The sequence below is a fragment of the Fimicolochytrium jonesii genome (genome assembly GCF_025526975.1).
Source record: "Fimicolochytrium jonesii strain JEL569 chromosome Unknown EV422scaffold_38, whole genome shotgun sequence".
NCBI classification, from domain to species: Eukaryota; Fungi; Chytridiomycota; class Chytridiomycetes; order Spizellomycetales; family Powellomycetaceae; genus Fimicolochytrium; species Fimicolochytrium jonesii.
In genome coordinates this window covers 149,987-177,978 of record NW_026515705.1, presented here as the reverse complement: position 1 = coordinate 177,978, position 27,992 = coordinate 149,987, and the positions used below count along the sequence as shown (strand labels likewise).

General features: G+C 56.2%; 14 protein-coding genes across 14 annotated transcripts; 5 read left to right on the top strand and 9 right to left on the bottom strand.

Moving 5' to 3' along the window:
* Positions 1 to 109: 109 nt before the first annotated feature.
* On the bottom strand, positions 110 to 3,404 carry EV422DRAFT_509916 (Hsp70 protein-domain-containing protein; the record flags this gene model as incomplete). The annotated part of the gene is made up of 9 exons (XM_053068883.1): positions 110 to 920; positions 995 to 1,134; positions 1,201 to 1,286; positions 1,349 to 1,554; positions 1,631 to 1,748; positions 1,818 to 2,546; positions 2,635 to 2,734; positions 2,806 to 3,063; positions 3,150 to 3,404. 9 exons carry the CDS (start codon positions 3,402 to 3,404, stop codon positions 110 to 112), a joined length of 2,703 nt encoding a protein of 900 aa, XP_052921306.1.
* Positions 3,405 to 4,664: 1,260 nt separating this feature from the next.
* Positions 4,665 to 5,571, bottom strand: EV422DRAFT_623555 (uncharacterized protein). The gene is made up of 2 exons (XM_053074229.1): positions 5,250 to 5,571; positions 4,665 to 5,172 (listed from the first exon to the last, which is right to left on the bottom strand). The coding sequence occupies exons 1-2, from the start codon at positions 5,428 to 5,430 to the stop codon at positions 4,769 to 4,771; spliced, it is 585 nt and encodes a 194-aa protein (XP_052921305.1). The 5' UTR covers positions 5,431 to 5,571; the 3' UTR covers positions 4,665 to 4,768.
* A 280-nt stretch (positions 5,572 to 5,851) lies between these two features.
* Positions 5,852 to 7,028, top strand: EV422DRAFT_296815 (uncharacterized protein). Its single transcript, XM_053066064.1, has 3 exons — positions 5,852 to 6,241; positions 6,327 to 6,753; positions 6,821 to 7,028. Exons 1-3 carry the CDS (start codon positions 5,963 to 5,965, stop codon positions 6,943 to 6,945), a joined length of 831 nt encoding a protein of 276 aa, XP_052921304.1. The 5' UTR covers positions 5,852 to 5,962; the 3' UTR covers positions 6,946 to 7,028.
* An 828-nt stretch (positions 7,029 to 7,856) lies between these two features.
* EV422DRAFT_546325 (uncharacterized protein) lies at positions 7,857 to 9,161 on the bottom strand. The gene has a single exon (XM_053071532.1). It carries the CDS (start codon positions 8,987 to 8,989, stop codon positions 7,895 to 7,897), a length of 1,095 nt encoding a protein of 364 aa, XP_052921303.1. The 5' UTR covers positions 8,990 to 9,161; the 3' UTR covers positions 7,857 to 7,894.
* EV422DRAFT_546323 (Bestrophin, RFP-TM, chloride channel-domain-containing protein) lies at positions 9,162 to 11,579 on the bottom strand. The gene is made up of 4 exons (XM_053071531.1): positions 10,639 to 11,579; positions 10,097 to 10,416; positions 9,730 to 9,992; positions 9,162 to 9,639 (listed from the first exon to the last, which is right to left on the bottom strand). The coding sequence occupies exons 1-4, from the start codon at positions 11,226 to 11,228 to the stop codon at positions 9,391 to 9,393; spliced, it is 1,422 nt and encodes a 473-aa protein (XP_052921302.1). The 5' UTR covers positions 11,229 to 11,579; the 3' UTR covers positions 9,162 to 9,390.
* A 225-nt stretch (positions 11,580 to 11,804) lies between these two features.
* On the bottom strand, positions 11,805 to 12,771 carry EV422DRAFT_546322 (uncharacterized protein). Its single transcript, XM_053071530.1, has one exon. The coding sequence runs from the start codon at positions 12,536 to 12,538 to the stop codon at positions 11,921 to 11,923; it is 618 nt and encodes a 205-aa protein (XP_052921301.1). The 5' UTR covers positions 12,539 to 12,771; the 3' UTR covers positions 11,805 to 11,920.
* EV422DRAFT_546319 (uncharacterized protein) lies at positions 12,772 to 14,631 on the bottom strand. The gene is made up of 2 exons (XM_053071529.1): positions 14,416 to 14,631; positions 12,772 to 14,341 (listed from the first exon to the last, which is right to left on the bottom strand). The coding sequence occupies exons 1-2, from the start codon at positions 14,513 to 14,515 to the stop codon at positions 12,831 to 12,833; spliced, it is 1,611 nt and encodes a 536-aa protein (XP_052921300.1). The 5' UTR covers positions 14,516 to 14,631; the 3' UTR covers positions 12,772 to 12,830.
* EV422DRAFT_581551 (uncharacterized protein) lies at positions 14,632 to 16,750 on the top strand. Its single transcript, XM_053073376.1, has 4 exons — positions 14,632 to 14,845; positions 14,931 to 15,494; positions 15,562 to 15,633; positions 15,715 to 16,750. Exons 1-4 carry the CDS (start codon positions 14,786 to 14,788, stop codon positions 16,723 to 16,725), a joined length of 1,707 nt encoding a protein of 568 aa, XP_052921299.1. The 5' UTR covers positions 14,632 to 14,785; the 3' UTR covers positions 16,726 to 16,750.
* A 36-nt stretch (positions 16,751 to 16,786) lies between these two features.
* On the bottom strand, positions 16,787 to 19,112 carry EV422DRAFT_546313 (uncharacterized protein). Its single transcript, XM_053071528.1, has 6 exons — positions 18,538 to 19,112; positions 18,403 to 18,460; positions 18,127 to 18,296; positions 17,715 to 18,033; positions 17,485 to 17,587; positions 16,787 to 17,404 (listed from the first exon to the last, which is right to left on the bottom strand). The coding sequence occupies exons 1-6, from the start codon at positions 19,085 to 19,087 to the stop codon at positions 17,042 to 17,044; spliced, it is 1,563 nt and encodes a 520-aa protein (XP_052921298.1). The 5' UTR covers positions 19,088 to 19,112; the 3' UTR covers positions 16,787 to 17,041.
* A 710-nt stretch (positions 19,113 to 19,822) lies between these two features.
* Positions 19,823 to 20,696, top strand: EV422DRAFT_296549 (putative autophagy-related protein 8). Its single transcript, XM_053066063.1, has 5 exons — positions 19,823 to 19,856; positions 19,932 to 20,050; positions 20,140 to 20,254; positions 20,327 to 20,457; positions 20,538 to 20,696. Exons 2-5 carry the CDS (start codon positions 20,011 to 20,013, stop codon positions 20,645 to 20,647), a joined length of 396 nt encoding a protein of 131 aa, XP_052921297.1. The 5' UTR covers positions 19,823 to 19,856; positions 19,932 to 20,010; the 3' UTR covers positions 20,648 to 20,696.
* A 166-nt stretch (positions 20,697 to 20,862) lies between these two features.
* EV422DRAFT_546292 (uncharacterized protein) lies at positions 20,863 to 21,232 on the top strand (the record flags this gene model as incomplete). Its single annotated transcript, XM_053071527.1, has 1 exon — positions 20,863 to 21,232. A coding segment is annotated over one exon (237 nt), but the record flags the coding sequence as incomplete, so codon positions are not given.
* Positions 21,233 to 23,001, bottom strand: EV422DRAFT_546291 (uncharacterized protein). The gene is made up of 4 exons (XM_053071526.1): positions 22,662 to 23,001; positions 22,556 to 22,585; positions 22,386 to 22,462; positions 21,233 to 22,301 (listed from the first exon to the last, which is right to left on the bottom strand). The coding sequence occupies exons 1-4, from the start codon at positions 22,757 to 22,759 to the stop codon at positions 21,580 to 21,582; spliced, it is 927 nt and encodes a 308-aa protein (XP_052921295.1). The 5' UTR covers positions 22,760 to 23,001; the 3' UTR covers positions 21,233 to 21,579.
* A 316-nt stretch (positions 23,002 to 23,317) lies between these two features.
* EV422DRAFT_509906 (FAD-binding monooxygenase) lies at positions 23,318 to 24,645 on the top strand (the record flags this gene model as incomplete). The annotated part of the gene is made up of 2 exons (XM_053068882.1): positions 23,318 to 24,488; positions 24,590 to 24,645. 2 exons carry the CDS (start codon positions 23,318 to 23,320, stop codon positions 24,643 to 24,645), a joined length of 1,227 nt encoding a protein of 408 aa, XP_052921294.1.
* Positions 24,646 to 24,896: 251 nt separating this feature from the next.
* EV422DRAFT_509905 (uncharacterized protein) lies at positions 24,897 to 27,928 on the bottom strand (the record flags this gene model as incomplete). The annotated part of the gene is made up of 11 exons (XM_053068881.1): positions 24,897 to 25,367; positions 25,463 to 25,555; positions 25,650 to 25,787; positions 25,877 to 25,999; positions 26,074 to 26,916; positions 26,977 to 27,206; positions 27,273 to 27,314; positions 27,379 to 27,451; positions 27,524 to 27,637; positions 27,698 to 27,811; positions 27,881 to 27,928. The coding sequence occupies 11 exons, from the start codon at positions 27,926 to 27,928 to the stop codon at positions 24,897 to 24,899; spliced, it is 2,289 nt and encodes a 762-aa protein (XP_052921293.1).
* Positions 27,929 to 27,992: the final 64 nt, after the last annotated feature.

The window sequence follows — 27,992 nt, the reverse complement described above, 5'->3', positions numbered from 1 at the left end:
CTTCGAGGTTAAGAATGTAGAAGAAGGAACGAAAAACAAATTAATATTCTAGCCCTGTCTAGTCGCCTAACGAGAGAGGGTTGCGGCAAGGGAATCATAAAACCATCATCTACAACTCATCATGCTTCGCCTCTGGCGCCGGCGTCTCGGGGTCAGTCTTGTCTGAGGACGCGGTGGGCGTCGATTGGGACGCGGTCTCGGTTTCGGTCACGGTCTCAGCTGGGATAGTCGCTTTCGTGCTCGTCGTGGTGGTGGAGGTCGTCGTGTTCGTAGACGTAGCCGTCGCAGTAGAAGTCGACGTAGAGGTAGTCTTGCTACTCTGACTCTTCGTCTTCCGCTTGATCGGCTTCAACAACAACTTCTGCGCCTCAGCTTCAACCGCCTTCGCCCGTTTCTTCAACTCCTTCACAACAAGCACCGGCGTCTCGTAGGGTTTCAGCTTGGCCTGTTCCTCCAACTTCTTCGTCAGCCAGTCTTCCATCCCCGTCACGAGGTCCTCAAACGCCGACAGTTCCAGCTTCGTGTACCGGGGCTCGGTGTCGTCGGCGCTTCCCAAAGTGGCGTTCTGGAACCCCACCAACAGCGATTTCGCCGTCCCCAACCCGCTCTTCAGCGCCTCCACGGCCTTATCACGGGTCCGATGCTCCTTATGCTTAAACACCAACGGCGAGTGCACATCCTTCAACGACTTCAGCTTCGCCTTGAGTTCATCAATGGGCGCCGAGTCAGCCGCGTCGTAGAGCCAGTCGGAGATCTCGTCGAATGCTTTGGTAAAGATGTTGCGCTCGTCTTCTGTGGAGGTGTGCTCGATGTCGTCTTCGAAGAGGAGCTGTTTGGCGGAGTAGTAGAAGGATTCGAGGGTGTTCCGCGCTTCTTCGCGGGCGAGGCGGTGGGAGTCGGCTTTTTCGAGGTGGGCGAGTCTGTATAAGGGGGGGAAGAAGACTTGGTCGGGAAGTGAAATTGGGTGTATGGTCTGATGTGTTGTAAAACATACTTGGCTCTGGACACGGCAAGCGCCTCCTCCGAGATAGGTTTCACGGTTGCCCAGCTGATGGTGAGGTTGAGCTTTGCGGTTTCCGTGAGGACCTTCGGGGCTGTGGCGTTGGTGGTGGCGTTCAACTTCGGGAGCTCGGCCTGGTAAACGATTTCATCTTGAGCGACACACACGGAAAGAGGGTAAGAAGCTGAGAAGGAACTCACGTTGACCTCCTCCGACACATTCTGCGACTCAGTCTCGTCAGACTTGTCATCGCCCTTCTTGCCCTTGAAGAAGTTCAATACAGTGTCTGTACACAACGTGAGACATCAGCCAACGAATCCGCAAAGGAACAAGTCAATCACATCACACCTTTGATAGAAGGTGCATCTTTGCCCGCCGCCGCCTCCTCAACACTGAACTGCGCAGTGGCTTCCGTGACAGTGATGATTCCCGACTCGCTGAGTTCCAGGAGAGCCTTCACTTTGGGTTCCTCGACGGTTCGGTTCTTGCGGCTTTCGATGGCTTCGGCCAGGCCGGCGATTTTGGAGGTTAGGATGATGGGTTGGCCATCCAACCTGGGTACGAGGTTCAGGAGAATTGTGAGTACGATTGTCAATGGAAAGAGGGTTTATTGGAAGGGAAGGCACATACTTGTAGGTAAGCTCGAACTCAAAGTCAGTCTTGCGCTTGAAGTTCATGAGCTTCTTGGCCCCGAGCAGAGTCTTGTCGCTGAAGATGGTAGTGCGAATAGTCCGTGGTGTGGATCCTTCTACGGTTGGTCAGGAACATCAGCTACGGCCCGTGACCTCCGCATGCGATGCCTGCCTGTCGGGCTTACCTTTAGGCTCAGTCTCGTACGCAATCTCGGCCGGGAGCAGGTTGATATCCTTGATGCGAATATCCCGAACCCTGAACTGCGGGCTAATAGTAGCCGCCCGGAACCCAGCCCCCATAACCGCCGCCTCATCACCATTGATGTTCTTCGCAATCTTGGCCTCGCCAACCAACCCCGTCAACGCAGCCTGCACGAACGGCACCCTAACCCCACCCCCGACAAGAACAAGCGAGTTGATTTTGTCGATCGTGATGTCTGCCTGCTTGAGCACGCTCTCCACGGGTCCCGAAACGCGTGCGTATTCGTCTTTGCACAGCTCCTCCAGCTTCGCTCGGGTGATTTTGGTCCGGAAGTCCAGGTCTTCGATCAGGCCCTCGATGGAGGACGTCGTTTCCGTGTTTGCGCTCAGGATCTGTTTTACCCGGGTCGCCTCCTTTAAGAGTCTGGCCATCGCCCGGGAGTCCTTGTAGAGATCACCCTTCAATTTGTCGCCGAGCTTGGCGACCGCTTCGGATGCTAGGTAGCGCTGCAGTTTGACGTCGAGGGAGTGACCGCCAAGACTGGGGTCGTAGCCGACCGCCAACACATCGATTTCGGTGACTCCTCCGGTCTTTTTCCCTGAGGTTGTGTTGAATCTCACGAGCGCGGCCACGGTGCTTCCGGCGCCCATGTCGTAAAAGATGTGGTACTGGGGTTCGGGAAAGTTCCTCGCACTGGCGTAGTTCACGGCGACTGTTCCGATTCCCAAAGGAAGTTAGCCCCCGGTCCGGAACCCCGAAGAAGGCCACGCAAAGGGGCGCATTTCGCCGCACATACGCACCAGCAGTCTCATCATTGATAAGAGCAAACACCCTCAACTCAGCCAACTTTGCAGCCTCCAACAACGCCGCACGCTCGAACTGTCCCCAATACGGCGGCACCTATCCCAAAAAAACAAAAAAAAAAATCAGTCCCCTCTTCCTATCAACCCCCCTCTCAACCCCCTGCTCACCGTAATAACAGCCCCAGCAACAAACTCCCCCCCGCTCGCCTCCGCCTGCTTCCTCGCAAACGCCAGCTGCATCGCCACCAGCTCCTCCACGGAGTACGTCGTCGTCTCATTATGCCTGAAAGCGACCGTCCCGCGTTCGGGGTCACGGATCATCGTGTTGGTGAATGTCTGCCGGTACTCGGCGACGACGGGGTCTTCGTAGAGTTTCCCGAGCAGGTTTTTGAGGGAGGGGTACGTGTCTTGCGGGAAGCGGGTGGACTGTTATCGTGATGCGTTAGCAAAACCTTTCACTTGTTCCCAAGGGGGTTGTGATCATCCTCTGAAATGCGAGAGTTGAAACTCACCAAAGCGACCGCATCAGCCCCATACCGGCGATCGCCCTCCCGAACCAGCACGACCGCGGGGGTCTTGCGTTTCGTCTCTGCGTTCAGGACAATCTCGAGCGGGACGCCGCCTTTGACGAGGGAGACTTTGAACCATTCTGCTCCAAAGTCGATGCCGATCACTGATGCGGTTGTGGGTGCGGGGGCGGTGAGGAGGGTGAGGAGGGTGAGGAGGAGGAGGCTGAGGCCTGATAGGAGGGGTAGGGGTGAACGCATGATGAGGATGGGTGTTCCGCTATGCGAGTGGATGGCGTAGGGAACGTTGGGAGCGGACTTGAGTTTGGGACGTTGTCCTTTTTGATGCAGACCTGTCGCGAGCTGGGGTGGTTGCGACGGGTTGTGACGTGGCAGGCGGGTGAGGCATTATTAGTTCGCCCTCGCGTCAACCGGCATTTTCGCTCGCTTTCTCTGCCCTTCCTTCGAGCACAATACATACGGTATACAAAATCAGCGCTAGCTCAGATAGAAGACTTTCCTCTCATAGCTCAATAACCTGGTTGGACGCCACTCCATCAGCCACAATGGTGTGATGATTTTTGCTACAAACAAGCAAAAGCAATTGAGCATCCACAGCAGCTGCACACATTGGGTTAGGGTAGGGACCCACTGGCGAGCTTCGCCGTCCGGATGGACAAGCCGCCGCGAATCAACTCCGACAAAATGGCGCGGTGGCAGCTTCGTCGCCCTCGTTTTCACGTTCGTCCATGTAACCGTCACCGCGCCATTTTGTCGGAGCACCACCCACATTGTCGGGGCACCATCCACAATTGCTTTGTGTTATGGACAATTTGCCGCTGTTTAGGATGACCTTCATTCAGGATGATTGATGATTGAAGCTCTGTAGATCACTGAATCGACTCATCGTGATCTGCTGTACAACTGCCTTCTGAGCAGGTGGGGCACTCCAGGCGTTTGCAACGCACTGCTCCCGATGCGTGCTTGTATCCATGCTTTTTTTGGTTATACTTGGTTATGCAGTATAAATACACTTCTCTCGGGGAGGCTGTCGGACTGATCGCTCCGGAACACATTGCTGAAGTGTCGAGGTGTCGGAGTCTGAGCTTTTCTATTGTCAAGTTTATCCCGGAGCTAGCCTTACATATGGTCTGGAAGGTTCACAGCAATAGCAATGCTCGTCAAATCGCTCGCCCGTTTGTTATGGACCCGTCGTTGTTATGGACGACGCGCCCATACCAAAAGCTTACCTCATCACAAAAGCATTTGACAGCTTGTCACTGTCAACTCCCTGTCGAAATCCGAGGCCTGCTGAACCACGCAGCCGCACGTAGCCACACGCAGCCCACATCTTCTCCCTTCTTCTATTCCCTATACTTCCCCACCCTTGGCGTATCCTCTACCTTCTCTCTTGTTCCGTGCTCTCTGCTTGCCCACACCTCCCCATGCCTTCCCAGAAAAGCATAAATAGCCAGCTCCCCTCCGCTCCCCATCCTGATTCCCCAGCAGCCGTCTTGAGAACACGCAAGTTCCAAGTTTTGATCTCATGTGTTACATATAAACAAATTGTGGAAGGGTTACATATAAACAAATTGTGGAAAACTAAGATTCACTAAAACGATACATTATCCCACCAGCACCGCCGCCTCTACTGCTTCCGGAAGTACGGCCGCCTCTGCCGCTGCCTCCGGCGCTACCACTTGTGCCGCCAGTTCCGGCGACAACACCGCCATTTCCACAGCTGCCCCAGGCGCAGTCATTCCAACAGCTTGTGCAGCAGTCAGTCCAGCATCCTCTGCAACGGGAACAGCAGCTTGCGCAGCAGCTTCCGCCTCAGCTTGCAATTCAGAGACAGAAACCTTTACAATCTGTTGCGTAGCAGAGAAAGCGGCACGCACGCCAGGGTCTACACCGTTGAGGGCATTGACAGCGCTCATGAGGGTGCCTGCGGGGTCGGAGACTGCGCCAGATATGGCGCTGCCGATGTCGTCAAAGATGTTTGGTATAGGTGCAGCAAGCCCGGTGGTGACTGTAATGTGCGCAGAAAAACGATGCCGTTGAGGATTGTACATGACGAATACAAATGGACGACTATGCGAAGCATACCAAAAAGGCAGAGAATGGCAAAGGCGACATTCATAACTGTTGTCTCGGAAGTTGGAGTGTGAGAGAGTAGGTGTGACTCTGCGAGATGTGGTGCAGAGCGAGAGCTGGACAAATGTAGGCGAGTACTGGGTGATTTTGCGGAAGACGTGAGATGGACCGAGTTCGTTGCGAGAAGAGGCATCACGTCTTTATATCCCCATCGCCCACAGCGCCCACCTATGTTTAAGCAAGCCTTCTTGCCGCTGTGGCATACCCAAGCCTTAGGCTTAACTCACAACGGCAATCGCCGTAATGCCGCACGCCGCTGCGGCATAATGCAAGCCCTAGGGCGGCAGAGTTTGACAGTTTATGACAAAAACATTTTGACAGCAAGGCTTCTCACCCTACCCTTTTGCCGCTGCGGGCGAAGACCCTCCAAGCCCTCGGCGCAGTGACAAGCGCTAACAGTTGGCAGTATTTTGACAGAAAGGCTTCAGTCATTGCCCTTAATTACTGACCGCTGCGGCATGCACCAAGCCTCCCTGCCGCACGATGGTAGTGACAAGCCCACCAGGTGGCTGTCCGTTCAGCGTTCCCCTAGGGGGTAGCTCAAGCCAGTCCTTCTCCCGCCAAAGGCTATAAAAGTCATTCCGTTCCAGGCACCCCGACCATTCACCTCAACAACTCCTCCTCCAATTCTTTTTCCCACTGAATTCCCCGCGCGACCTGCAAGCATGTACCCCGCCAACATTCTCAAATTCCTCATTCCGTTCTTCGCCTTCTTTGCCACGGCACAAGCTTACGGACCTCGTTACGCAGAGTATCAACAAAGACGACCCTCCGCGGAGTTCGGGTACGGCCGGTTCAAGCATGCGGAAAACTACGGCCAGCCAATGCAAGTGAAGAAGTACAGGAATTATGATCAAACGAGATACGCTGATTATTCGCCGAGCCGTAGCAGGGGGGGAATGAATCGTGGACGGATGTATGAGGGCGAGGATGGTAGTGGAATGGTAAGCATCGCACATTGTCATTTCTTGTGGCTTTAATGGTTTTTTGGTGTACAGTACACTAACTCCCAGGTTTTCACCCTCGCAGTTCTACCCTTACACTACCACGCCTCCGGCCATCCAGGTAGTAACCCCGCCAGTAGTCGGCGCACCACTCACCACTGGGATGGGCACTGCCATTTTGCCTATGGGTGCAGGCACTTTGAACCCGGCAGTGACGACGATCAATAAGCCAGTTATTCCAATGGTGAACCCCGCCACCGGCATGACGACGATGACCGCACCTGTTATTTGGTTGGTGAACCCGGCCACTGGCGGGACGACTATGCCGGTCACTCCTGTGATGAACCCTGCTACCGGCATGACAACGGTGGCCACCACGCCTATTACTCCAGTGCTGACCAACCCACTCACCGCCATGACCACGACGACCATGACCAACAAGCCAGCGACCCAGATGCTGATGAACCTCGCAACCACAGGGATGATGACCATGATGAAAAGACAGACCTACTGTAAGTCTTCTCCTCTCTTCCTGCTCTTGATGAACGCAGCGAATTTACGAATATTGATTCCGTCCAGTGAAATGCTACCGGGACAACGTGTTGCTGATTGGTCCAGTCGTCGCGAGGAAGTACTGTGTTGCTAGAAAGATGACTGCTGCAGATGTGGCGCAGGGCATGGCGGACATGGGCATGGCCATGTGAGATGGGTGTTATGGACGTACCGTCCACACCATAAAGTCCACAGTCAAGCCACGAGTCACGGCACCGGAACCCTGGCTTGTGATACTGTGTCACAGTCTGTCAGAAGTGCGTGTCAGCAACGAGTCACCTATTAATATCGCTGCTACCCCCACTCCGCTCTCCCGATATGAATAGCACTCCCCTGTACGGCCCCCCTTTGCTCTCTAGCAGATCAACGCCAGTTATTCCCTTTCATAGTCCTGTACTGGTCTATAGTATCTGTCAATACGCTGTCAATACAATGTACCCTCCTGCTTCGTCCGACCGGTTCATAACAATGGGTTTCGATCGTCGTAGTGCGGCATGTACAGTTAGAGCCCCGTCATTGTCGTAACAAACGGACTCACGAAGATCCCGCAAAACGGTCCTTGGGCCCAAGGCTTTATTGTCATCACCGCATGATCCGGGCGCTGAGCTCCAGGGAGGAACACAAGCTACTATATCCCTTGTGGGAGAAAGTGGAAAGCCTTTGACAGGCCGATCTGGCAAGGCCGCTACTATTTTTCCTCACCGATCCAAAGCGGCGTAAGTTACTGCGCGGATCGGGTTATCCCTGTAAGCAATCTGTAGTCAGTTCAAAGATGCGATGTCTCAAAGTGTATTGGCAATCAAGTTTTTGTACGCGTTTCGCTGCAACAAATTAGGCGGGCGGCTCGAAAGGGGTGCGCGTAGCGGCGATGTTGAACTTGGATCCGTCTTGCAGGGTCCTGTTGGAGTGTGCAAGCTGCTTTTTGTTACGTTCTGCGGGTGCGAAGAAAGTGGGCAGAAGTGGACAAGTGTCGGCGGAGTTGACGCGTGACGTTGACGCGTTTGATTTCACCGTGGGGGCATCCGACTGCGATGTTTGGGACCCGTATGAACACTTTAGAGATCCGCCATCCGGAACCCCTCTACAACGGTTGGGTTAGGGTTAGCGTCCGGTGCTGTCGCTTTTTGCCTCCATCGCCTGCAGCTTCCCTCCTATTGCTGCTTCTATCGCATTCTCAAGTCCCATACCCAGCTTCTCCATCGTCCACGTTGGCGGACACCAACTATAAAACTCCCCGGAGTGCTCAGTAACGAGCCAGAACCGATTGCGGGAACGATCGCTATAAACTGGAATAAGACGATCTGCTAGTTCAAAGTCCTCAGCTATTTGCGCAAGATCGTCTCCGTCATAGCCGTCCTCTTCTCGATCTTCCGTCATGCCGCACTTGCAGAGTCCGGCTCGTAGGGTTTCAAATGTATACGATCCGCTTGTGATCATCATGCAGCCATTGGAAAGCCATTGACCGACGTATCCCACAAGGCAAACACCATATAAGACCATACAAGGATAGGTAGGTGCACAGGGAGAGATGAGATGGGGAGCAAAAAAGATGTCTTCGTGAAGCTCAATGCCGTTCCCCGTACATTTGACTTGTGCCCAAAGGATCCCCCTACGTCCGCCTCTACTCGGAGACCGCATGATCCCTATGTAGACAACGGTAGTTTGGTCCCCCACTTTGGAAAAGCATCTGCCCTTCCGCATAACGATGCTTCGGACGACATTGTGCAGCGTCCGACGCAAACCCACAGCCTTACTACGAGATCGCACCCAAGGATGGGGTGCAACGCTTGCTGGTGGTGTTGCCACCCTTTCCAGCATGCGTCTGCACGGTTGCCGGTGCGGCTTAGCGCGGAGGCGCCGCACGATACGCTCTCCACCTACGGCTACTTTTGCGGGTTTCCTTGCGCCTTGGCGTGGGCCAAAGACAAGCGGGCTTTCCATAAGCACATCCCACTGCTGCACTACACGCACCATCGCATATTCGGCACCTTTGACATTCCGTGCGCCCCCACCGCGTGAGATGCTCAGGATGTTGGGGGGGACCCTGACCATCGAGTCCTTTCGTTCCGGTCGCCACATGTTCCAAATGCTAGAGACGCCGTCTCTCGTACCTCTGCGCATGTACGCCGAAGACCTTTCCCCGTGGTAATGTTGTTGCAGCTGTTTTTTATGTTTATTGTAGAAAGCGGGGATCATCTAACCAATTGTACAATAAAAGTCACTATTTGTTATATATGTTGAATATGTCACAATTGGCGTGTGGGGCATGCTTCTAACCTACCAACGTCTCTGGGAGTCTGGGGTTCTCCCCCACTCAGGCGGAGCTTTTAAGAACTTTCACCAGGTGAAATACCGACAAGAACGACAAAAAATTGAGACCAGGCAGTAAATATGACATTGATGTGGATTTTCACGCCTCGAATGCAGTATAATACATGTCACATGAAGTTACGCGGCAAGACTAACGCAAAATGCAAAGAAAGCCTGTCTTTGATTCGAATGTCCCACTACGCCGATATGGCAAGGAAAAAATATCTCACCCAACGTCCATGCAAAAAACACATCTCAGAACCAGTAAATAACCCTCAACCAGTCCCTCACTTCCTGTTCACATCCCCCCCAACCTCCTCAATCACAATCCCGACCTCCTCCGCCCCCCTTCTCAAATCTACACTGCCCCCCGCACTCCTCACCATCGTCTCCAGATCCTTGAACTCGCCTTCAACGAACGGCGCGCCCCATGTCGCTGGGTCGAGCGTCTGCGGGCGGACCATGACCCTCAGCAGCTCTTCGCGGGTGGACCGGCAGAATTCTTCGACTTGGAGGTCGTTTTCGTCGTAGCCGAACTGGAAAAAATGGGAAAGAGATGCGGAATGTAAGTAAAAGTAGATCGGCGGCGGGGCAAGCATCAAAGGGGTTAAAGCGATCAGACATACCGGGTTCTCAATCTCCCCCCCAATACACTCAATCCCCAACATGGTGAACGCGGCGATCCAGCACACAGGTATAGTCCCCCAGTACAGCACGCTGACGAGCTGGAACGGCAGGGCGAGGATGTACAGCGTCAGCGTCTGTTGGAGGTGGACGGAGTAGGCGATGGGGATCGGAGTGTTGCGGATGCGCTCGAAGGAGGTGAGGCAGTCGATCATGGAGGAGAGGGCGTTGACCATTGCTGTTTGTTGCGAGACGTCGATCAATTCTGCAAGAAGAGAGAAAATAATGATGAGGATGAGGGAATCAATTAGTAAATGGGTTTCGATTCGGGTGCACGGCCCAATGGCAAAACGGTGATTGACTGCCTACCCTTCTGCCGACAAGCGGCAATATAAGAACTAATATGGAAACTGATCTCCAACGGCAAATTCTTGACATTCGGGTCCTTTGCGCCCGACCTGAATTCGGGCAAATGCACCAGCAAATGGTGCAGATCCGCATACTTGTGGCCAAGTTCGCTCCTCAGGTAGTGCTTGGTCGCGACGGCAAAGCCGAGAAGGAGGTTCATGGCCCCCTTCTTTTCGTAGACGAGGGCCGTGTCGGGGGTCTGCACGCCGATCCAGACGAACCGGGCGAGGTTCCGGATTTGCGTGATGAGGGTGCCCCAGACACGACGGCCTTCCCAGTAGCTGTGGGTGGGAGGAGGGAATGGAGGATGTCAATGGATGGATCCGCCAAAAAAAAAAAAACCACGGAACGCGCCACCATCGAGATTCGAAGTGCGTTAACGAATTGTCGGGCGGGAGCTGCTCGCAAAGAGTGCAACGCTCGCCGCTGTTCGCTAAGAGCTGACGTGAAGGAAGGATTGCCGCCTCCGGCGCAATGTGAATAGCTCCGCTCGCGGTACTCACCGATCGTAAGCCGTATTGGTCCTGAAAACCAACAACAGAGAAATAACGACACCCAAAATCGTAATCAACTGCGGCGGGATCGAAATCCACCTCCACCCGGCCACCTGATACAACGTCGTCCACAAGGCCGCCCAAACGGTATGCAAAAGACTCGGAACCAACACCCTGGGAATGACACTCGCGCGCACACGCAGGATCTCGGTGTACGAGTTCCTCGACTCATTGCGGATCTTGCGGGCGTGGTGTTTGCGCTCGATGAGGTCTGAGCGGGACAGTTGGGTTGAGAGGCGGGGACGGCCGCTGTGGTCGGTGTGGGAAGTTGTGCGGGTGCGGGTGGAGGGAGAACGGAGGTTTGCGGGGGAGGTTGGGGAGGCTGTTGCGAGACCGTCGTCCTTCTTTACACCGAGGGCACCGGTAGGCTCGTAGACCAGTACTGATGGGACAGTGGCGCGCCCATTGTGGGCGTTGTAAGCAGGCCCATGTTGTTGTTGGCCGGCGGCGGCGGCGGCGACTTGGGGGTTCGTTAGGGTTGCCGCGCTCCCGTTGGCATCGGCCGTGGCCGGTGCTGGAGATGCTGAGGAGTCGTCCATGATGCTTGTTACAAGAGCCGGGGGTATGTGGTTGTTGAAGTGAGCGATGTGAGTGTGATTTACGCAACTGTCACTCTCTCCGACGTTTGCAGTGCCTGGTGGTGGTGCAGGTTCGAATGCAGTGGAACGAAGGTATCTCCACAGGACGCCTGTGTCTGGGATATGTACTGTACGTACGAGGCCAAAGCCGGGAGGTATATATGGTGTTGTCGGGGGGCGCCACCCGATCGTGTAGATGGGGGGAGGTTGGGAGCGACGAGAGAAAAAACCTTGTTTGGGCGAAAAACGGAAAAGACCTCGGATGAGATGGGAGAAGCCTCACTTTGGGCCACCCCCCTGCCTTATGATAGAGGTATGTGCTGTATGTGCTGTATGTAAGTTGAGGATATTTATTTTGCGGCACTGTTTGGGAAAGCGTGTCTGCGGGTGTGACTAACCGTATCCTAACCACCCCCAGACCCTCCTCCTCCCTCCGCCCGCCTTGCAACATGTGACGGTTCCCCCTCCCGAGTCCCTGATGAAAGAGGAGGCAGCGCGTGGTTGCCGGTCTGTGGCGGGCGAGCTAAACGAGGGTTAGGGTTAGAACTTAGCCAGAAGGTCCTAAACAAATCGATGCTTTCGACACAACCCGCCCCAACGACAGTCAGGACTGGAATTGACAACCGCTGGAGATCAAGGTCGCTGCTGGTCAATCAGGTCCTGCTCGCTACTCCGGTGTCTTCACTCACTCCTTGGAAATCAGCCCAAAATGTACTGCTCCCGCATCCTCCGCAATCCATCCCCCACCCTCCGCCCCAACACCACCACCACCCCAATACCCGCAACCCAACAGGAGTCGCATCCACCCACAATCGAAACATACAGCGCCGCCCTAAGAGCACGCCAACAGGCCGCTGCATCACTCGCACCGCCGCGCCAAAAGCGTTCGTGGGCGTGGTCAGTGACGAAGGTTGGACTTGTGATCTTTGGGAGTGTGGTTTTGGCGACGTATATGGCGAACGTCGCGGTGACCCATGATAAGGTGAGGTGAACTGAGCGGGACGACTGACTGCGACGAGGAAATAGAGGCCAACTGCGCCGGAGTCAGGGCTAAGCGGGGCGTAGAGATGCTTGAGGGTTCCGAGCGGAAGCGAGCCAAACTGAGCCGTAGGCCCAGGGGGTTTTGCGCCGGAGGGCCAGGATTGCGCATCACACAGCAGCCCAAACTCTCCTCCTTGTCGCGAGCGGAGCGAGCAGGGGTATCGTTCAGCCATCCGCTCCATGTTGATGGTTGTCGATGGGTTGATGGTTGATGTTGTTGATGGCTCCATGGGTTGGGAGATGACGGGTTGAGAGACTCATGAAAGTATGCTGACTGGAATTCAACGCAATGCAGGAGCAACGGATACTCAAGCTATTGGAGGAGCGGAAACTGCTGAGAGAAGAAGAGGGGGAGTTGAGGAACAGGCCAGCGCAATGAGACGGACGGCGTTTTTCAGACATGGAGGCGGATAATACCCAACTGTACATATTAGATTTAATTTATCAACAACGATCTACGACTAGTACGCCGGGTGTCTCTTCGGGGCTGACGGTTCTGGTTCACTATTGAACCTACTGACTCTACGGGATGTTCGGACTCCCTTTGTTTGCAATCATCTCCTGAACGCTCTGTCCAGCCCTCATTGTGGTGATGCCCCACAGATAAGGCCGTAAGACCTCAGGCACGTCGACATCACCATTCTCATGTTGATGCGTCTCCAGCAACGCAATGATGAGTCGCGGGACAGCACACGCCGTCCCGTTGATCGTATGCACGAAATCCGTATGTCCCGTCGTCCCCGTCGCACCGGCAGCGGTCGATGACCCCGTAAAGTACTTCATATTCAACCTCCTCGACTGAAAATCCGTGCAAATCGAAGCGCTCGAAATCTCCCCCCAGCTTTGTCGGCCAGGCATCCACGCCTCGATATCGATCTTGCGGTACGCGGGCGCACCCAGATCCTGCGTCGGCATCTCGAGTTCGCGGAAACAGAGGTCGAGACCCTTGTACAGGATCTTTTGCACGTTCACCATTTCGGCAAAGACGGTATCGCTGGTTTCTTTTGTCGTCAGTGCAAACATCTCGACTTTTGTGAACTGGTGGACACGGTAAAGGCCTCGGTTGAGGGCGCCGGAGAGCCCTTCTGCGCGAAAGGCGTGGGACGAGGCGACTTGTTTGATCGGGAGAGACGACAGATGCAACGTCTCGTTCGCGTGGGCCGCTGCCAACGGGAACTCGGCCGTGGCGGTCAACAACAGCTGCATCGGATCCCTCGCGGCGCCCTGTTGTTCCACAGCACCCGTCTGCGGGGCAATGTAATACGTCTGCGGATCCTCCGACCGCGGATGGAACCCACACGCCTCCAGCACCTCATGCCTGACTACATCCGGCGTGATCATCGGCACAAACCCGTGCGATATACACACATCCATCGCGTACCGTGTCAACGCCATCTCCAGCATCGCGCCCATGTTGCGTAAATAGTAGAAACTCGATCCGCTGACTTTGCCGGCGCGGTCGAAATCGACCAGGTCGTGCAGCGAGGCGATTTCCATATGTGTCCGCAACGCCGCGCCGGATGCGAAGGTGGATGACCGCGGGGTGAGATGCGTAGACAGCACCTTCGCCAGCGACTCGTCCCCGATCGGTGAGCCCGGGAATGTATCATTCGGTAAATGTCTTGCTTCCTCGTACAACTTCGCCTGTAGGTCCACCTTCTCCGCCTCCTTCGCCGCAATCACCTTCTTCAACTCCCGCCCCGCCTCCGCTAACTGTTTCCGTTCAGCTTCAGCGTCCCGCCCACATGTCTTCATCGCAGCCGTGTTTTGGTTCCGCGCCCGGCGTAATTCGGCGAGTGAGAAATCGGTTCGTACGAACTGGCCGTACAGCTGGATGATGAGATCGACGTCGACGTCTTGTACGTTGCGGTTTAGGAGGTTTTGTTTGATGGATGCGGCGTTGTCCCGGATGTGGCGGTAGTTGAGGTGGGGGTTGAATTGACGGACGGTTTGAAGCGGTTTGTAATGCGGGACTTTGGACTCTTTCCGACGGGCGGTATTGGTGCAGAATAATCTGGACGCTGCATTGTAGCCTGTGCCATTGGTTTAGAACCCTCCTCGCACGCCGATGTCTCCACCTATTTGAAGTGTTCCATGAATGACTGACCTTTTCGTGGCCGAGGTTGCCCGACAGAGAAGAATAGGCCTCGCCGTATGGAGTTTGTGAGGCTGGCCTGCAGCCTGGTGGGACATTGGCTGGCCGACATGTTGGGGGTAGTCACCGTGTGTATATGTTGTATTGGGGGAGCCCCAAGACTCTCAGTGGGCGAAGGCGATGCAAGTCGGAATGTCAAGTATTTGTCGCAAAGGTCCAACGGACAGCAGTTTTACAGGCGCGTGTGATGGGACGCTGGGAAGATGGCACACCCCCCAGACTTGAACTCTGAAGCCCAACGACCAACGGCTTCCAAGGACGGGAACCGACAAGGGACTGTGACTTACCTTCGCACGCATCGCCAAAGATACATTCGCCCGCAATGTCTTCGGTGACCGACGCTGCACCCGGGAAAGGGTCCAAAATACCGCTCAGAACGTCGGTATGAACGAACCACCTAGCCTCCTCCTCGCAACTCTAAAAGCGAAAAAGACGCTTAACTAAATATCACTCCACCCCCGCCTTAGACGAAAAGCAACGTGAAACCCGTCCCCGATTTCAGCAAACTGCACCAGAAATGGGAATCAAAGCTCGAGTCCAAACTCAAGAACCCGAAATCGACCGCCGCCACGGCCGCGCGGAAAGATCATCTTGGCAGGATGGAGACTGGGGGTGGTGTGAAGCCCGTTGTGAAGAAGCCTATCGTTCCGGCTGCGAGGACGACGACGAAACCGGCCTTTTCAACCTCCCCCTTACGGCAATCCAAACCCGCCGCTCGCCCACTGCATCCACCCGCGCTCGACGCCCCACAACCAAAACCAACAGTCGGCGGGGTCATCCGCACCGGGCTCTCCGGTCCCGCCCGCACCGCGCTCCGCAAACAACCCCGAAAAGATCCGTCCGACGAGTTCAATAACGCCGCGTTGGCGGATATCCTGAACAGCTGCGATTCGAATGAGCTGGATACCAAGGCTGGGATGGGGAGAGGGGCCGCGAGGGTGGAGACGAAGCGGGGGACGATGGGTGGGGCGAGGAGGGTCACGACCGCGGTGAGGAGGGCGGGTGGGGGTTTGGGGACTTTGCAGGAGCAGGTGGGGTTGGATGTTGCTTTTCTGGGGGTTGGCGGGGGCATGTGCTGATGCTGTGAGATGTTTGTAGGTCCCGGTGGAGGAACTGAAGAGGAAGTCTATGTATGCCGGTGCGATACGGGTTCCCAAAGGAAAGCCGCAGGTAAAAACAACTTGCTCTGCGCGCCTAGGTCGTCGCTGACGGAATCAATCAAACTCATGTCCTTTTCGTCCTTATATACAGCCTGCCACAACAACAACCGACGAAAACCTCCCCCGCCCCCCGCCTATCTCCTCCGACAACATCTTCAACCCCTCTTCGAAATCAAACCCCTCCCCACCCCACCACCACCAGCACCCCACCCGCACGCCCCGCCCCCATCGCCCAGCAGCAATGCCAGCGATGACACCCCGCCAACAACAAAACAACAAAGTCGCGCGCACGATGGGGATTTTGATGGCCGAGGCGTTTGGGATGACGCCGGGGCGGAGTGTGGTTAAGAGTAGGAGAAAGGGTGGAGGAGAGGCATCGGGGCTCTTCACGCCGGGGAGGGTAGCGTGGTCGGAGGAGGCGGAGGAGGAGGAGTCGCCTTCGAGGCCTGTGAGGAGGAGGGAGGCGGGTGGGGTGGAGGAAAAGGCGAGCGGTGCAGATGCTGCGGACGACGGGGGCCGCGAAACAGCTACGGATGATCCCGCCACAGGGACGCATCAAGTTAACGGCCCAGACACTTCAGCACCCCCGACCACAACCCTGCCCCCCATCAGCACCCTCCTCGCCGTTGCGCGAACCTCCCCCCGGGCCGTGTCGCCATCCCCCGGCGCGCCACCCGCCGTCGTCGTGCACCCAGAGCCTACCAACCCACCCGCCCCCGGGTCCGAACCCCACCCCAAGCCCACCGGCCCATCGCCAACCCCCTGGCGCGACATCGTCGGCATCGCCCAGCCCACCAACAACCCGTCCCAGTCCCCCGCACATCAACCCCCGGGCAACACGACAACCGTCCGCCGCCGGCGCGCCTCCTCCTCCTCCCTCCGCCGCCACCGCCGCTCCTCCGTCTCGTCGCAAGGCTCGGCGAGACTGAGGAGGGAGCTGGAGGGGCTGGAGTGCCAGGAGAGGGAGTTGAGGAGGAGGTTGGAGATGATTTCTGCGGGGGAGGGGGGGGAGGGGGAGGAGGGGGAGTGGGAGTGGAGTGAGGAAGGGGAGGAAGATCAGGAGCAAGAGGGGATTGTGGGCGAGGATGCTGTGGGGGGATAGCTGAGGGCGAGACGGCGTAGTGGACCGTTTTTTTTGTTTGGATATGGACGCGTGGGGGGGGGGGGGGGCGTAAAGCGGGGGATTTGGTAGGGACGTATGAGCGTGCGTAAACTTGGATGTACATACTCACGATAATATGTAGTGGATCCTCCATGGATCGAGGGCAGGGAGCCCGTTCTCATTGAAAACCGGTCCCCCCCGTTATACATAAAGCTGTGTATCGACACCCCAAGAAAGATGATCTAAGCGACCGACAAAAACAGTGTTCCATTTTCCTCCGAATGTGGCTGAAAATGGGGGGAAGTGTGACCCACTCTCAACTCGCTCCACCCGGTCCCCGTCTCGGTTCCCTCTTCCTCGCGGCCGCCGTCGACGCAGCACTGCTCAAACTCCCCTGCTCAAACTCCGGCCCCACATCCACACCCACCACCAAGTCCCCCTCGCCACCCCCCTGCTCGCCCCTCAGATCCCCCTCATGCCCGTAACTCAGCCCCACGACGCCGCCGATGATCAGCCCCATGCCGACGGCGATGCACACCAGGTCGGGCGCGTTGTAGTCGCCGAACTGGTTGAAGTAGACGAGGGTGTTGAAAAGGGAGAGGATGGTGTAGAAGGTGTAGAAGATGGGGATGATGATGGTCGGGAGCGCGTAGTGGAGGGCGCGGTTTAGGGAGTAGAGCTTTAAAAAAAACAAAGATGGGGGGGGGGGGGGGGTTAGCTTGGGGGGGGATTCCGAGGGGGGGATGTGAGTGTGGTTACCTGGAGGAAGACGGTGACGCAGAGGACGGCGACCAATCCGAAGGAGAAGAAGCCGCGGTTTTGTTTGTCGGTTTCAAAGATTGAGACGATCAGGAGTTCGATTCTGTTAAAAACGACCCAAAAAACCAGTCCATTTAGAAGGAAAGAAAACCTGCCATTGGCATTGCGGGGGGGAAGCGGGCAAAAACACACACATACACAGCAACGACATGAACAAGGTGGTAGCTTACCCGCTCTTTGTCAAAATCAGCGTCTCGCTCGCCACCACCCCTCCCACGACCCCATACAACGCGCCCACCCACTCGCCCTTCACGCTCGCCACCTCGACCTGGCTCGCCTTCCTCGCCAACAGCGGGGTGGTTTCCGTCGTGACGACTGCGGCGGGTGAGGACCGGGTGGGCACAACGGAAAAGAATCTGAGCGCGTCGACGCCATATTCGAGGTATTTGATGGCTGCAAAGAGTGCGAGGACGAGCGAGCCTTGGATGGAGAAGTAGATGATAAAGGCGGGGCGGGTGAAGAGGCGGAGGAGGTCTTCGAGGGTTTGTTCTAATCAAGAGTGTGGGGGGGGGGGGGGGGGGAATGGGTCAGAAAGGGGCGGTTGGTTTGTGTGAGGGAAAGGGATCGTTTTTCCAAATGTACTTGTTTCAGGTCCCCCGGATCCAAAGGTGCTTACGATCCCGCAGCCGACGACGACAAAGAAGGTGCCGAGCCAGTCGAGGCCTCGGATCTTTGTGCCGAGGAAGAGCCGGGAGAAGATGACGTTGAAGATTAGGCTTGCTGAGCCGAGGGGGGCTAGGATCACTGGGGAGCTGCATCAAATAAAGAAAGATGGATAGAGCATTGAGAATCGGGGGATGATGTTGCTGAGTGGGTTTTCGAAGCTAGACAGAATACACCGCCGCACCAAGTACCCACACGAATCCGAGAGCGATGACTGAGCCGAATAGTTGGCAGAGGAGGTACAGACTGAAGCCTGGAGTGGTTCGAATGGGGTCAAGACCTCCTCATGCCTTTCCTATCATGGCATCCCGAAACACCCGTGTCACCTACCGATATGCCACTGCCAACTGTGCCAAAACTCCCTCCAAGTCTGGGTCTGAATCCGCTTCTTTGCCGCGCGTAACGTCGTCGCAAAGGATGATGACGACGACGCCGACGATGCCGACGACGAGGAACCCGTCGCAGTTGCGGTCGCAGCCTTATTCCGCTCCCCAGCCCTACTCGACTTGACCGCCAAAAGCCCCGTATTGCCCCTCTCCGCCGAACTGTCCACCGGCGACGCGGCAGACGCACCACCAAGCCCAACGGCGTGATCCCCACCTAAAGCGCCATACCCAGCATCCAAACTCGTATTCGCGCTCCCCCACCCGCCGCTCCCCTCACTTACGAAACTGGCGTCCGCGACGGCGGTGTTTCTGTCTCGCTGGAATTTGAGGGCGGAAGCCTGCATGTTGAGACCGAGGGAGGAGAGACATGAAGCGATGAGGGAGACGGAGGCGCCGATGAGGAAGTTTGTGAGGACGTTAGTGGTTTGGAGGGAGCGTTGGTACGGGGGCAGGTCGAGGGGGTCCCAGGCGTCGGAGGGGTTGGTTAGGGGCATTGGGGGGGGGGGGGGGGGGGATAGAAAGAGGTTGGCGGAGCTGTGGGTAGTTTTCGGTTTGGGGTGAGGATTGCACTCACTCCCAGATCCAGATCCAGAGAGGAAGCAGCAAGCGTGTGATGTTGATGTTGAGATTGGATGACTCACGGGGGCTGTCAGTCTGTGGCCTAATAGTAGTACAGCAGTGCGCCAAGGGAAGAAAGAGACTTGATCAAGAGAGACTGACTGGGCCCGTCGCTGCAGTGGTGGTGTGTCATGGGGATTCCATTGAGGGAGGGAGGGAGCAGCCACGTCACGGCTTCCTTGGCTTGCCCTCTTGGCCCCCCCTCCCAACCCAACGACCCTCCACACACACACACACACACACACACACACCCAACCATCCAGTCTCTCTTCCCTTGCGTATTACGCCATAAAGAAGGTAACTGTCTGTGAGAGAACACTGTGCTCGCTTCTGCACGCACCCATCACTCTCCCCGTTTGCCTATCCAACACTCCAAAGGGTCTGTCTGACCTGACACCCTTTTCAGAACCCCCCCAAATCTTGCTTCCCCGCTTTATACGCTCCCGTCCTTCAAACTCAACCCCCCCCCTCCCCGAAGCCATCTTGTCTCAGGTATGAAAAGAGGGACGGACCTTTGCGAGTTTGCACTTCGACCATATGGACGGGTCAACTCAAACCTTACTTCTCCTTTCGCCTCTTTACTGAATAGTCCTCACTTGCACACCCTATTCGATTGTAAAGCGGTGGGAACGTTCCCATTATAAGGTATGCATGTCGTCCGTCGTTTTGGCTTCATCATCTCACCCTTGGCGCGTGTCTGATGAACCGTGGATCATTAAGTCATATAGTGAAGACCGCCACAGACACCCAATCTCGACTTTCCAGTCGCAGTTCCAACTCCCCAGAACATCCAGCCACCATGCCCGTCCGCTCCGAATTCAAGGACGACCATCCGTTCGGTACGTCTTCCCCTACCTTATCTACCAAACTCATCGCACTCCCCACCCCATAACCAACGAAAATCTAACAACCCTTTCCCCCCAAACAGAGAAGCGCAAAGCGGAAGCCGAAAAGATCCGCCAAAAGTACCCGGACCGGATACCCTGCATCGTCGAAAAGGCCGAGAAGAGCGTCGTCGGGAAGATCGATAAGAAGAAATACCTGTACGTCCCTGCCCTGCCCCTATTCTCCATACTCGCATTTCTCGCATACTCATAGTATGATATACGTTTCAGCGTCCCATGCGACCTAACAATCGGCCAATTCGTCTGGGTCATCCGCAAACGCATCCAGTTGACCCCGGAAAAGGCCATCTACATCTTTGTCAACAACGTCATTCCACCGACCGCGTCGCTGCTCAGCCAAGGTAACTGGTCCTCCTCATCTCACCAAAAAAATTCTCCCCCTGCATCTCGGCCACTGACCACGATCGTGCTATGAAAACAGTCTACGCAGAACATAAAGACGAAGACGGGTTCCTGTACATTGTCTACTCGTCCGAGAACACGTTTGGCGCCGACGAGGACGGGACGCCGCTGGGGGATGCCGAGGAGTAGCGGGCACACTGGCGACCAAAACGAACCACACACACTCTCTCTCTCGCTTCCCACCACTACAAAATATCTGATGGGGTTGGGGAGACGCGCTCGTCGATCAGTCAGAAATCAACAACACATCCCGTTGGGCGATTCCCACCCTGATATGCTCGGTTCTTTTTGAATGCCAGTGGGATGCGGGCGGGGGCCCGAAAAGGCGCGGGGGGGCTAACAAGAAAAAACGAGTCTGTGTTTCGTCATGTTCTTTTCCCTTTTTTTTTCCCTGCTTTTTTGGTTTAGTTCCCGACTGGGGGATTGGGAGGGGGTCAAGGGACGTAGGAGGTCCCCCCCCCCCCCCACCGCGCACTTGTTCGTTGAATCCTCCCCCTTCTTTTCTGTTCACCTGTGTTTTCTTTCCGTGTATCATTCTTTTGTGTTTTTGTGTTCCCCCCCCGCACCCCACCCGAAGTGGAAATGATGTTCTGTTCGGTTTTCTTTTAGTTTCGGGCTTGCGTTCTGAATATGCCTCATATTGCAAGCCCCCCCTCTCTCCTTTTTCTGTACGTGTTATGAAATCGGGAATATGGCCTCATGTTACAAACGGGAACGTCGTGCCGCGGGGGTGAGAGATAGATACATGGGGAAGGGGAGACGGTGAACAGCGTACTGAGACATTTATTGGACGTGAGTAGGTATCAAAACACGCACATACACCTCCCCAACGCAAGAAAAAGACAATGAAAAGACGATAAGTAAATCAAGCAACCGGCGAATCTTCTTCCATACCCTACACTACACGCCCTCATACATACACTCCCCGAACCGTACGAGAAAAAGGGAAGATGCCCCCCGCCCTTCGCGTAAACCCCACCGATACCCGGAATCGTTGAGCCTATCCCGGTCACAATGCCCGTAGAGCTTCGCGTAGGGAGGGCTGATACCCCACCCACCACTCACAGAATCGGAATCCTCACCCTCCTCCCGCCCGGCTGCCCCGCCGCGGCATCGTGGTCGTTCCGCCTCACACCGGTGGGTGGCGAGCTCGGGCTCGGGACACCGTGACCGCGGGCATCCCACACGCCCGAATGCGCCGTCGCGATATCGGGGTTCCGAAAGTGTGCGTCTGTGGATGAGACGTGGATGGGTGTCGACCGGTGATGGTCGTGCGGGAATGCGACCGGCGTCCATCTGTCACCCTCCTCCTCCTGATGATGTTGGTGGTGGTGGAATCGCTGGGCGCCGACGGTGGCATGGAACGCGCTCGTGTCCGCGTTCGCGTGCATGTGCGGGTCGCTGCCGCGGCGGGGGGTCTCCCGTGTCGCGCCCATCACACCCCCGAAGAACACCTCGTCGAAGATCGCGAACGGGTCCGCGTCGAATGCGAACGGGCGGGGAAAGAACGGCGGCGTGGCGGCCCCTCCTCCTCCTCCTCGATGATGATAGTGGTGAGGATTCCGACGCCGCGACTCACCCAACCCGAACTTGAAATGGTCCCCGAACGGGTCCGTCGGGTCTGTCGCGAAGGTCGGGAAGGCGAAATCGAACGGGCGGTGGTGGGATGTGCGGCTTGACGACGAGGTCGATTGGGTCGTCTGCGTGTACCCTGGGCGGGAGGTGGTTGTTCTCGTGCTGGTTTTCTGCGAGAGGGTGCTGTCGTAGTTCTTCCGTTGGGTTTCTGTGAAGCGCGAGGGGTTTTCTTTGGATTAGGAGGACCGAGGGGAGAGTCGGCGGGGACGATAGGGTAGGCTAGGCCACGCACCATCGCTTAAGAGGGCGTATGCATCCGCTACTTGACGAAACCGGTGCGGTGCATTGGGGTCGTCTTTGTTTTTGTCCCTGGGAACACCCCACATTGTTTGTCAGTCAAACGCAAAACAAAACCAAAGCCAACCGCACACAAGTCAGCGGGTCCTATGAGATGGGACGTACGGATGCCATTTGAGTGCTTCCCTCTTGTATCTACCAGATGGAAAAACCCACATCAGTTTGAAACGAGAAAAAAGAACCTCTCTCGACGTATCCCGTGAATACATACGCCTTCCTCAAATCATCGTACGAGGCCTTCTTGTCCACGCCGAGGGTTTTGTAGTGGCACGGCGACGAGGTGGGTGGTTTCTTGGAGGTGGTGCTCATGGAAGCGGTAAGTGGGATACGTGGGGGAGGTGTGTTCCGGGGGGAGGAGTCCGAGAACGAACGGCTTTACGAGTGTTTATGCTGTGCGTTTGTTTGTTGCAGGTGTGAACAGCGGGCGGATGGATGAGATATGGAAGGGAGTGAGTTGGGTGTACGATTGGTATGATAGAGAGACGAAGAGAAGTTGGGTATGATGCAGAGAAGAGAGATGGATATAGGATAGAGAGAGCGAATGATGGAAAGAGCGAGAAAAACACCGGGCGGAGGGAGGGGGGGGGGGCCTGACGGGGGAGTGACACACGCGCATTGGAGTGACTCAGAGTGACTCACCCGTTTGTTCCTCCCCACCACGTCCATCACACGTCCGCGGCGCATGTCAGATGGGGTTGAATTCTGAACGGTGTGAACTGCGAGAACTCTCGAGTCTCAAAGCGGCAGAAAGACGGACGGTACGGTAACAGGGTTCACGCACCACCGACAACTCACTGTATTCCCAGAAGGAAGCGTATCTAGATACTGTACATATCGGGCCCCCCCCCTCTCTGTAACGACAGTAAGATGCGGGTCATAATCATAGGCGGCGGCATCGGCGGCCTCACAACCGCAATCGCCCTCTCCCGCGCCCTCCCCGACTCGACCAAAATCGACGTCTACGAACGAGTCCCCGTCCTCCTCCCCATCGGCGCCGCAATCTCAGTCTGGTCAAACGGCGTAAAAGTACTCAAACACCTCGGCCTCGGCGACGCCATCGAGGCCGCCGCGGGCGATATGCAGCGGATGGCTTACAAAACCAAAGACGGTAAAGATCTGTGCGACTTCAGTCTGCAGCCGCTGTATGAGAAGGTCGGGCAGCGGGCCTGTCCCATCGCACGTACGCATTTACAGCGGATCCTGCTGGAGGGCGCCACCCAGTCCTGCACCAACGTCACCGTCCACCTCGACAAAGCCGCGGCCTCATTCACCCAATCCGCCACCTCCGTCACCATCACCTTCTCCGACGGCGCCTCCGAAACCGCCCACCTCCTCATCATCGCCGAAGGCACCCACTCCAAGCTCCGCAACACCGTCATCGGCCGCCCCGTGCAGCGCTCCTACGTCGGCTACGTCAACTACAACGGCGCCGTCCCCATCACCCCCGCCCTGTCCGATTCCCCGACAACATGGACCCAGTACGTCGGCGACGGCAAGCGCGTGAGCATGATGCCCATGGGCGACGGCCACAAATTCTACTTCTTCTTCGACGTCTCGATGCCCGCCGGGTCGGTGGCCTCCCACCCCGACACCTACAAAAACGAGCTCGCGGCCTATTTCGCCGGGTGGGCGGACCCCGTGCAGAACCTGATCAAAACCCTGGATCCCGCAAAGGTCGCCCGCGTCGAAATCCACGATATCGAGGAGCTGACCACCTTCGTCAACGGCCGCGTCGCCCTCCTCGGCGACGCCGCTCATGGCACCGCCCCCGATCTCGGCCAGGGCGGATGTCAGGCCATGGAGGACGCGTGGGTGCTCGCCCAGGCCCTCAAGAACCACCCCGGGGATCACAGTGCGGCGTATGCGGAGTATGACAAGCTGAGGGTCGAGCGGACCGTGCAGTTGGTGTCGAGGGCGAGGAAACGCGCCGAGATGATACATGGCAAGGACATGGCCGTGACCATGGCGTGGTATGAGGAGCTGGCGAGGGAGAGTGGGGAGGGGATCATGGACGGGATGAGTAAGACGATTCTGGGAGGTATGTAACCCGTCCGATTTTTCCCCAAAAACCTATCTATGTCCCGTGTCGAGTGAATGGTTTGCTCACCCACCCATGGTTCCATTTCCCCTTTTTCGCAGCACCGGCGGGACTCGATAGCGCCGTGGAGCCATTGAAGAAAGAAGGACTGATGTGAAAAACTTTCTCGCTTACAGCATCACTGACTTGAGAGAAAACGTAGCGTTGTAGATAGACTTGTTGCATCCCTTTTCCACTCCCCCATTTCGTAACGTTGCAGACACACCATACATCCGCCCCCCCTTTTACATTTGCATCCATGTTCGGAAAGGATACATATTTACAATACATACAGACGGACTGCCCGTAAGAGTTGGAAAGCCTCCTCCTGCCGGTTTCATCGTGTCGCTGTATATACATCCCTTTCGCTCACCGCAACTCCCCCTCCTCAGCGCTATCATCCGCAACACTCCCCCCCGCCCCAACTTCCACACCTCCATTCCCATTCCCATTCCCATTCTCATAATGTCCTTTCACACCGCCCTCAACCGACCGCGACCGACGGCGTTTATACCTCGCCCTCTCCCCGCCGGCCCCATCGTTGTCGGTGAGAGACGGCGACCGGTGCCGTCGGTGCTTTCTGCTGCGGCTGTCCCGGTCTCGGTCACGGTCCCGCTCACCACCACGATCGCGATCCCGATCCCTGTCACGGTCGCCGCCACGATCCCGCTCTCTGTCCCTCTCACCCCCACCCCCACGCTCACGCTCACGCTCCCTATCGCGCGACGAGATTTTATCGTGTTTCGACGATCGTTTCCGTTTCCGGTCCACCGCTTCCGAATCGCGGATAGACCCTTCTTCGTCGTCGTCCGTCGCGGGTTTCTTGCGGTCGGATTTTTCCTATAAACAATTTGTCAGATTATCGAAGATGCGGGGGTGGTTGTGGGACTCGGGGGCGGGGGCAAGGGGGCAAGGGGGGGTGACGATATTTTTACCTTCAACCGCGCAATAAACTTCTGGAAAACTTCAACCCGCTGCGCTTCCTCCAACGCCTCGTACGCCGAGCTTTCACGTATCCGTTCCTTAACCTACAAAAAAAAAGGTCATCAGGCCCAACTTCCCCAATCGCCCACAATATCCCCCCACAACACTCGCAATGCGCGCAAATGCCTCGCAACATACCGCCTCCCACGCTTCATCAACCCCGACAGCCGGCACGAGATGCTTCAAATCGTATTTGAGGTCATCTTTTTTCCTGCGGAGTTTCTTTTCGGCTTTGCGGGCAGCTTCTTTTTCCAGGGCTGTTGCTCGTTCCATCGTCTTGAAAAAGGAATTCGGTTAGGAGTAGGCCCCGGGTGAGATGACGCTAGGGGTGGAGGTGAGACAAATTTTTTGAGGCAGGCACGCACCTCCTCGTAAACGAAATGGATGGTGGTAGGTTTGATGTTCACGGAATGGGTCTCGTCTAGGGAGAGGACGAGCTGCGAGAAGTCTTCGAAGGTTGTGTCGGCGCGGATCTCCTTTGTTGACGACTGGAAAAATTCGAAAACATCAGCCTTCTTAACGCTCTCGCCAAGAAAAACGAAACGGAGGTGAATCACCGCACCTTAAGCAAATCCTCCACAATCCGCCTTTCCCTCCTAAACTCATCCACAAGTTCCACCACCAGGTCTCCAAAGAGATCCAGCGGGGTGGATCCAGGCTGGGCCAGCAGCGCAACGAACCGGGGGTCGTCTTTCACGACGGGGTAGACATGCAACCACTGCGTCTTTGCATTAATCGTTCCATTCTCCTTCAACTCAGCCAACAGCGCCCGGAACGCGTCCCGGGCTTTACGCGCGTCTCGCCGTTTCGCCCTCTGTTCGCCATCGATCTTTGCGCGATATTTGGAGACGAGGGCGTTGATGTGGGACTCGAAAGTGAGGAGAAAATCGATCGGTTCCATCGCTTGCAGTTTGCGATCGGCCCTGTACTCCGGTTGCGCTTTGTACAGCGCCTGCGCCTGCTCCCACGTCGTTTCGATCGTCACGAGTCCCTCGGCAGTGAGCCGTTGCAGGATCCGCTCAAACTTGCCCACATTCTCCTTCCGCGTTTCCCTGATCGCATCCTTCTCCTTCGTTTTCAAATCTTCAACGTACTCGTGGAATATCGCCTCGCGGTCCGGGTCCTCGACCGCCTGGAAGATCTCGTCGTCGCCGAGCAGGGCGATGGCTTTCCTATACCGCGTCCGGGGCCCGATCTCGTCGTGTCGCTCGGAAAAGAGGGTGCGGAGGTTCACGCGGTCTTGGTCGTATTTGGCTTTGCGGGCGTCGGCTTCCTCTTTGCGTTTCTCGTGGACGTATTGGTCAAAGGCGGAGCGGCGCTCGGCGAGGGTTTTAAGGGCGCGGTACATGGGCTGGTCGATGACTTCGCGCATGGTCTGTTCCCATGTCCAGTGGTGCGTTACTCCCTGTGGGTCCAATGGTTAGTGTCATACCGACGAATCCAGTGTCATACCGACGATACCCACCGTTTCAGCCAAAAGCCCCTTGAAAGCTGCCTCCGCCTCTTCCCGCGTGTTGAAGTTCACGTTGACATTCAGGTTTTTATTACGGTTGTCCATATGTTGACTAGGCGGTGGTTGTTGCGGCAGCTGCGGGCGTTCGACATCCTTCTTGTAGACGGCTATCACGTTCGCCTCGGACGGCTCATTCGTTGCAGTCGCTGGTGTGTCCGCTAGTTTCTCAGCGTCAAGAATGGCTACGAGAAGAGACAAAAGCGTTTAGCGAGATACTACTGGCAACAAGATTGCAGGAGAGCAGTTACCTTTGATATCATCTGGTATCTCCCATGTCGTGACGTTCGTTTCTATGAGGCAGATATGCTTAGCCAGCTGCATGCACGCCAGTTGCGTAGAACATGCGCCACTTACTAGGATTGTGGTAATACTTCTTCCCGTTATCCGCAGACGTGTATTCTTTCCACCCCGTCGACGACAACGCTTTCTACAACCCATCACAAGTAAGACATCCATCTTCGTCAGGCGGGAGTGCGAATGAATCCATAATGAAACCCACCTCCAGCGGCGTCTTCAGCACATCCGGCTTCTCCCACACACTCTCTCGCGTCGCGGGATTGTAGTAGTATGTCTTTCCTGCGCTGTTCGTGTGCGCGATCCACTGTGGCTGAGGCTGAGAGAGAATATTGTTAGGATGTGCGGGGCACCACGAAGGTTGACGTTGAACCATTACCTGTTGGCCGGGGCCTGGAGGGAGTGGTGGGCCGCCCGGAGCCATTGCTGGGGGCATCGGAGCCATTGCTGGCGGTCGCACTGGGAGGGCTCCCCATTGTTGGAACGGTGGTGGCTGCGAAAGGAGAATACAACCCTTAGTATATTTTGACTTGGAGTATTTCTGAAAACAAGGAAGGCTTACTTGGCCTTGACCAGGCGGAGGGCCGCCGTGTGGTGGAGCCCAAGACATTGAGCGTTAAGTCCTGTGATTCGTCTTAGATCACTTGCTTTCTCTCGAGCGGTGGTGCGCGCAA